Here is an 8,288-nt window from a genome sequence, read left to right as displayed (position 1 = left end):
TTAGTTTAATGATATTGACTCGCATAAAAAAAAATAAAATAAAAAAATAAAAAAAAGTTTAAAAAAATAAAAAAAAGGAAAGCTGAAGATTGTGACAAAATTCATTAACATTAAAAAAATATGAGAGAGAAGTTAATTTGAAAATTGGCCTCGTTTGTTTCGCAACTATTCATTTTATTTAATTATTATATTTTTAAATTTTGATATAAAATAAAATAATTAATTAAGTTTTTTAAAATTTTAAAATAAAAATAATATTAAAAATAAATATTTTAATAATATTTTATTTAACTTTTAATTTTTACTTAAATCCTCTAAAAAAAAAAAAAAAAAAAAACCACACCTGCTGCAACAAAACGAATCACCAGAAGATATTTTAATTCTCTGTTGCACGGGTTCACGGGAAGAGACAAGAATCTGGCAACCGCCGTGCAACAGCGCAGTGAAGCACTCAAGCCCCAACTCTACCTCCTTTAGCTAAGAAGCATTGATCATTTATGTCCTCACTTCCTTGACTTATATGATAATAGAATCTTTACCAGCTGGAGTGGTAAAGATTATACATTTTTTTGAACTCCATGGAGAATATTAAATTAATTATTTTTTTGACAAATATTATAATTTTACTGAGATATTTTTTAGCATATTATTCACTTATTCTTTTATATTATTTTTAAATTTATATATTTTTTCTTGAAAAAAAAAATAGCAAAACTTGCCACACTAAAATTATGCAAATTATTTTTTAAAATAATTTAATCTTAAAAAAATTATGCAAAAATAAACCAACAAATTGATGTAGCATGATATAATACATTAGATTGTAAAATTATTTTTATTATAAAATAGAGTTAACGAATTCTATAAATTTATATCAATTTGCGAGTTTCGTTTGTATGATCTTTTTGTATATGTGATAGTTATCTTTTCCAAATATATAACAAATGTTATATAATTTAAAACACTCAAATTTAGGACCATCTTACGTCTTTTTAAACTCTTTGATTGAGGGAAGTTCATGGAAACAATAGAAATATTTATAGGATAAAAATTAAAATCATTACAAGAAGAGGATAAATAGATATAAAGAAATAAGAATGAAGAAGGTTTTGTCAAACTACTTAAACTTCCAACCATGCACTGTATCTGATACCAGTAGAAGGCAACCACAAATTCCCTTCTATGAATTGAGCCACCGTAAAGTCATTAGCCTGACCGGATTCATTGAAAACATGATACCCCGGCCACTTAACCCGGCGACCAAGCCCAGCCCCAGGCCCATAATTCATGTATTCACCATAGAACAACGTATCCAAATTCAAACCCTCATTCCACTCGAGCCACCCTTCAGGCCTCACTGCATTGCTCATGTATGATTTCATTATAATGGTTCGTGAATACTGTTTCCAGGGTCTCCCCAGGTACGTTGCAGTGGAGTTGCTCGAGGCTAAAAGGTCTGAATCCGCCGAGATGTTACAAAATTGGATGGAGAAGCCGGTGGGCTGGTTTGGATCTTTGCGACCTTGAGCGGTTATGGTGTTTTTTTGATTGGGTAGACCCTTTCTGGCCAGAATTTGGCAGTTTTGGAACACCACCGTGCCATCGCCGAACAGGAAATCGACTGTGCCGCTGATTCGGCACTCTCTGTAAAATTGTCGCATTGTGTGGGTGTATAGCGTGTCCTGGTATCCTCTCATGCCGCACCGGAAGAAGACCGATAGATCCGAGTCGGATCTTAGCGCTACTGCCTGGTGCTTGTCTGGCCCTGCTGTGTTCTCGAACGTGATGTCTCTGGCTATGAACCCCCTGCCACTAACAGCTGCATAGAAGTATTGTCATGGAAATTAGACATATAATCTTTATAATTGAATTCCTTCCAATACTTTAATTAAGGATCATGTCTATATAAACATGACACACACTTACCAAAGGTTGCCGTGTGAAATGTGGGCCAACCGTCAACAAAATTCCGATTACCGGAGATAATAGTGGCGTCCATGCCATCACCAATCATCATAAGGTTCCATTTCTTCTTCTTGATCTCCACATACTCTTTGTATACACCTCTCTTGATGTAGATGACATAACGGCGCATGCTATAATCAGGAGCTGCCAACACTGCGTCCTGAATCTTTGTGAAATTCCCACTCCCATCTGCAGCCACTATAACATCAACCCCCACCCCATTTGCTTGTAGCAGTTTCCGGTCCTCGTGTTTCACCCACCGAGGAAATTGGCCTTTATTTCTGAGATTACGCCCATGGATTTGGGAAGCAGGATGCACCATGTAAAGAAGTCGCTTCACCAAAGAAGTCACTTGGCTCAGGCTCCCGGCCACCATCCCTTTGACAATGCCATTGGTGCCCTCAAATCCTTCCGTGCATGTGTCCTGATTAACGAATGCAGCGCTCAGCCATGTCCTTAAATCAGAGCTCATATCTCCAGTGCTATTGTCTTTACCTGTAAATCAAAAAACCAAGTACATATAAGCTGTTTTTTGTATTAATATTGTTTGGTTAATCTTGTACGTACGTATTATCTTAGTTCCTCTAAAATTTGCTTTTTATATCGAGATTCTCACCTGAATTAATAACGATTTAATACATGAACAATAGCACATGATTAGCAATGTCGAGGGTCCCTGAATCCAAGGAAGAAAAGCACGAATGGGACCATCGACGGAACGTAGGTTCACGAGAGAGCAAACTAATTAAGCTATGGGAATTCGTACAATTTTAACTCTAGCCACGTCCGTGACCCAAACCAAAGTACAAGTATTCCCCATGTACAAGGCGTAATATCCACACTGGAAGTTAGTAGTTTTGGATACCAACCTCCTTTCAACATGGAATTAATGCATATAATTAAAATAAGCACATGAAAATAAACAAGAAATATCGTAGAACATTGATTATTAGTATACCTTTCGGGTTCTGGATAGCAGAGACAGACCAACTTAACTGGTCGACGGAAAGATCGAGCAAGTCAAGACAGTCGGAAATGGCATTGGATAGGCGAAGATCGCCAAAGGCATTGAGAAAAGGAGAGATAATGGAGGCCACCTTTTGCACAGCGCCGATGGTGGTCTTCACAGTGCCGACGAATTCTGATGAGGGCACCTCTAAGCACCCCGAACTCAAGAGATCAGCGCGAGAGGTAGCAGCAACTGCAGTGCATACACAGAGGCTAAGCATCAACATGGGTTTCAACAGCTTTTGGGTGAATGGAGGAGGAGGCATTTTGGAACTGTCAATTGTTTTGACAGTAAAGGAACGAAACACCGACTCTAGCTTGCTGCTACTAATTGCTAGTGTTTATGTCTGTATATAGCGAGTTCAGAACCTATTTAAGGCCTTGCGGGGTGTGAGGGTTGGGGTTCAGATGGGTGGGCAGGTAAGGGAATTTAAGAGGGGGGAGGTGGGGTCAGTGACATGAGCCATTGTGTCAAATGGATCATGCATGTGGAGGGGTTTGTAAACAATGTATAGTATCCATAAGCCATGTGTAGGCAGGCCGTCACAACAATTGTGGTTGAATTTGGGCACGTAATAATTTGGTAATCGATGAGATCATGTTTCACCTGTTCTATTATAAAAGTAAACTTACAAATTTTTTTTTTTTTTGAAGGAAACCTCGTATATTCATCACAACTAAGAATCACCAGTACAATATGACTCCTTACAAACTTCTAAAGAAATAAAGTCTGGACACTCATCAATCCAAATCTGGTCCTGCTCAACTAATAAAGCTTTTTTTGCTAACAAATGTGCTACTTCATTTCCTTCTCTTCTTGTAAACTGAATCTTCCATGATCTTCTTTCTCTTAACACAGCTTTGACATCCTCTACTATATGCCCACCAGAAGATAGATCCTCATCCACACTGTTAACAGCAGATATCACCACTTGAGCATCTCCTTCAAGGATGACTCTATTGAAACCCAACTCATGGCTCAGTTCAACAGCCTGCCATAATGCCATAGTTTCAGCTAAACTTGAATTCAAAACTGGTGGCTTTTTAAAGCAAGCACAAGCCAGAACTTCTCCAACCTCATCCCTCAAGACAATTCCTAGTCCCAGATTTCTTGTATTTGTAAAGGCATCCCAGTTTGCTTTAATGAACCCCTGTATAGGCTTTATCCATCTTTGACTGCCACTTCCCATATTAGCTGCACTTGTTATCTTTACTTCATGTGTTCGAGTTTCTTGAAAGTCCTCAATAACTGCTCTAGCTGTGCAAACTACAGAATCAAGATCTTTGAACTTCTTTTCAAATATAAAAGAATTTCTTCTAAGCCACAGAAGCCTCATCAATACAGCCACTAATTCTAGCTCTTTTTCAGACAGTTTATCCATCAACTTCTCCCATAGAACCAGAAAGTTGTCTTCTGCACTAGACCACTTCTGCACTACTCAAATTGAACCTGTCCACACATCCCTGGCAGCAGGACATTGCCACATAGCATGCATGGCAGTTTCCTCCTCAGTGCCACATATTGGACATAAAGCATCCTCTGTCACCTTCCTCTTGAGCAAATTCACCTTTGTTGCAAGCACCTCATTGCCCAATTTCCAGAGAAAAGCTTTGTAAACTCCTGGCACTTGTAGACTCCAGATGTTCTGCCATCTCAAATCTTTTTTAAGCTCCCTAAAGGTTTCCCCCTTTAAAGCTCTTTTTCTTTCTTGTTCCATAAAGTAAGCACTTCTAACAGAGAAGATACCTCTATTAGAAGGGCCCCAAATTAGCTTATCCCTCGAGCCAAGTTTACTTAAAGGGATGCTTATGATCTGATCAGCTTCCTCTTTAACAAACACCTTCCTCACTAACTCCCCATTCCATTCTTTCCCATCCTGCTTCAGCAACTCACACACCTTTGCCTTGCTATCCAGATGATTGACTGGAGATTGAACCTTAAAGGAAGATGGGGAGTTAAGCCACTTAAAGCCCCACGCACCAATATCCTTGCCATTCCCTACCCTCCATCTCAGTCCCTCCTTCAGTAAATTCAGTGAGCCCCATATACTCCTCCAGATTAAAGAAGGATTTGATCCCAACTTGGCTTCCAACAGGTGCTTAGACATTAGGTACTTCTCTCTGAAAATAGAAGAAACAAGAGAGTTTGGCTTTTGTAAAAACCTCCAAGCTTGCTTTGCTAGTAAAGCTGAGTTGAAACTATCCAAATCTCTGAATCTCATCCCTCCCTTTAGCTTCTGTGTTCCCATTCTATCCCAACTTTGCCACTGAATTTTCTTCTCACCCTTAACACTTCCCCACCAGAATCTTGACATCATACCATTGATTTCTAAACATAAGTTCTTAGGTAGCTTGAATACACTCATGGTATACGTGGGTACTGCTTGCAAAACTGCTTTAATCATTATTTCTCTTCCTGCTTGGGACAAGAACCTATTCTGCCAGCTACTGATTTTTTTCCAGATTCTGTCTTTTATAACTGAGAAGGTAGTATATCTTGATCTCCCCACTAGAGATGGAAGGCCAAGGTATTTCTCATAGCTGCCACAAGCCACTGATCCACCCTCCCTCATAATACAATCTCTATCCATAGCCTTCGTGTTTGAACTAAAGAAAATAGAAGTTTTCTCTTTATTCAAAAACTGCCCTAAGGCCCTCTCATAGACTTTTAGCAAGTCCATAAGCTTCTTCCATTCCTCACACTTGGCCCTTCCAAAAAGGACACAATCATCTGCAAAGAGCAGGTGATTGATCCTAGTCCCCCCTCTTGCCATTGTCACCCCTTTTGTCAAACCCCTTGCATCAGAAGAATTAAGCAAGGAGCTTAACCCTTCTACACAGACAATAAACAGGTAAGGGAATATAGGATCCCCTTGCCTTAAACCCCTTGCTGGACAAAATCTCCTTCCAGGTCTACCATTTAAAAGTACTGAATAAGAGACAGAAGAAACACAACACATGATTAACCTGATCCATTTTTCACAAAAGCCCAGCTGTTTCATGATTGCCTTGAGGAAATTCCATTCAATACGATCATATGCCTTGGACATATCCAACTTAACAGCCATTGACCCCACCTCTCCCTTATGTCTAGTCTTCATAGCATGGAGGGCTTCATAGGCAATCATTATGTTGTCAGAAATCAGTCTACCTGGGATGAATGCACTTTGATTGGGAGAAATAATCACTTCCAATACCTTCTTGAATCTGTTAGCAATAGCTTTTGAAACTATCTTGTACACCACATTACACAGGCTAATAGGCCTGTATTCACTCACTTTTGAAGGGTTTTTAACTTTAGGGATAAGAGCTATGTGAGTATAATTCATCCATTCTTCCATTTCCCCACTATTCAAAACAGCTAGAACTGCTTCACTAACATTATCCCCCACTACCATCCAATGATTTTGGTAGAAGCTAGCTCCTAGTCCATCTGGTCCAGGGGATTTTAAAGGCCCCATATGATTAATAGCTTCTTCTATTTCTGGTCTTGTAAATTTTTTTGATAGCATTTCATTCATTTCTTCAGTTACTTTTGGCTCTACTGCCTTTAAACACTCAGTAAGCTCCTCCTGAGTTGGTTTGGTCGACTGAAACAATTCCTTGAAATATCCATTGAAAGCCCCTTCAATCTCCTCCATATTAGTCACTTTGTTCCCTTGCTCATTAATAATCTGATTAATCATGTTTTTCCTCTTCCTCTGACTAGCACAAGCATGGAAAAATTTGGTGTTCCTATCCCCATGCTTATACCAGTTTCTTTTAGATCTCTACCTCCACTTCAAATCCTCTTGTTCAAGCAAGCATTCCAATTCTTTCTGAAGGCTTCGAATCTCCATTACATTGTGGCTCCCTCCCTCTCTCTGTAAGAGCTTTAGAAGCTCAGTTTTTTCATGGATTTCTGGGGCCTTATTTCTCCTTAGACCTCTACTCCATTTTTTCAGAAAACCAGTACATCTATTGATCAAGCCTTGTAGTTTCCCAACTGGTCCTCCTCCACTTCTTATTTGTTGCCACCCTTCCTTAATAATCTTCTCACAATCTGTTTCAGTAGCCCACCAAGCCTCATATTTGAAATTTCTGTAAACCTAAAAAAAAGAGGATTGAGAAAAAGTTAGCAGAAGAGGCCTATGGTCAGACCTCCTAGCCACTAGAACTTCCACCTTAATCTCTTTTTGAGCTTCAATCCAAGCCTGATTGGCCACCACCCTATCCAACCTTTCCTTTATAAAAGTCTCATCATCATGTCTATTGCTCCAAGTATACTTGTCCCCTTCCCATCCTAGATCAGATAATCCTCCCTCCTCCAAAGCATTTCTGAAGTTGTTCATTAAATAGTCTCCTCTAGGCCTGCCACCCACCTTCTTATCATGTGTAAGGATCTCATTAAAGTCTCCCATAACACACCACCCTTTGTTGCTGTCAGGTTTAATGGATGACAGTAGTTGCCAAGCCTCTTGCCTCTTACTAGCCTCAGGATGGCCATAGAAGCCTGTTAGAAGCCATAAGTGTCGCCCCTGATTATCACAGATCCATGCACTAATATGCCTCTGAGTGAAGTTCAAAATCTTCACCATACCTTCATTTCTCCAAAACAAAGCCAGACCACCCCCTCTCCTATTCAATTCCACCCCAAAACACCCTTCCATTCTCATCCTTTTTCTGATTCCTTCCAATCTGCTTGTCTGTACCTTAGTTTCCATTACAAAGACCACACTTGGCAGCTTTTCCTCTACTAAGGAGTAGAGGTCTTGAACTGTCCGAGGGTTGCCAAGCCCTCGGCAGTTCCAACTTAATAGTTTCATAATACTTGGCGGGGCTGCTTAACAACCACCGCCAATTCTACCTGTGCAACAGGTTCCTTCACTTCTAATTGTCTCCTTTGTTTCTTTAAATTCTTCACTTCTTTTATCCCAACCTGCCCTCCTTCCACTGGCCTTTTTAGAGGCCTTGATGGTGATGGCAGACTACTCTTGTTTCCCATAAATCGAGCCCTTCTTTTCCATGTTTTCCTTCCCTTGACCAAATCCTTAAGTGCCTCTCCCTCCCCTTGAACTTCTAACTCTTCATCAGGAGCACTAATCTCCTCCCCCTCCACCCCTTCTTCCTCATCTACCCGTACATCAACTTCTTTTAAGCCAAACTCCATCCCTCCCCTTACTATAAGTTCTTCTTCCCCTCCACTCACTTTTTTTTCACTCCCCACTGTCTCTTGACTCTCCTCTTGCTCCCTTGTTTCTATATCTCTCAGAAGTGCCTTTTCTCCTTCATGACTAGATTCTATTTCTTCTCCTCCATCTCTTCTCCAAGAACCT

General features: G+C 39.9%; 2 protein-coding genes across 2 annotated transcripts; both read right to left on the bottom strand.

Moving 5' to 3' along the window:
• Window positions 1-1,015: 1,015 nt before the first annotated feature.
• Window positions 1,016-3,374, bottom strand: LOC122304214 (pectinesterase/pectinesterase inhibitor PPE8B-like). Its single transcript, XM_043116333.1, has 3 exons — window positions 2,924-3,374; window positions 1,927-2,460; window positions 1,016-1,819 (listed from the first exon to the last, which is right to left on the bottom strand). The coding sequence occupies exons 1-3, from the start codon at window positions 3,237-3,239 to the stop codon at window positions 1,122-1,124; spliced, it is 1,548 nt and encodes a 515-aa protein (XP_042972267.1). The 5' UTR covers window positions 3,240-3,374; the 3' UTR covers window positions 1,016-1,121.
• A 276-nt stretch (window positions 3,375-3,650) lies between these two features.
• LOC122304781 lies at window positions 3,651-4,355 on the bottom strand. The gene has a single exon (XM_043117046.1). The coding sequence runs from the start codon at window positions 4,353-4,355 to the stop codon at window positions 3,651-3,653; it is 705 nt and encodes a 234-aa protein (XP_042972980.1).
• Window positions 4,356-8,288: the final 3,933 nt, after the last annotated feature.

This window comes from Carya illinoinensis, chromosome 3, assembly GCF_018687715.1.
Source record: "Carya illinoinensis cultivar Pawnee chromosome 3, C.illinoinensisPawnee_v1, whole genome shotgun sequence".
Classification (NCBI taxonomy): Eukaryota; Viridiplantae; Streptophyta; class Magnoliopsida; order Fagales; family Juglandaceae; genus Carya; species Carya illinoinensis.
This window is presented reverse-complemented; position numbering and strand designations above follow the sequence as displayed.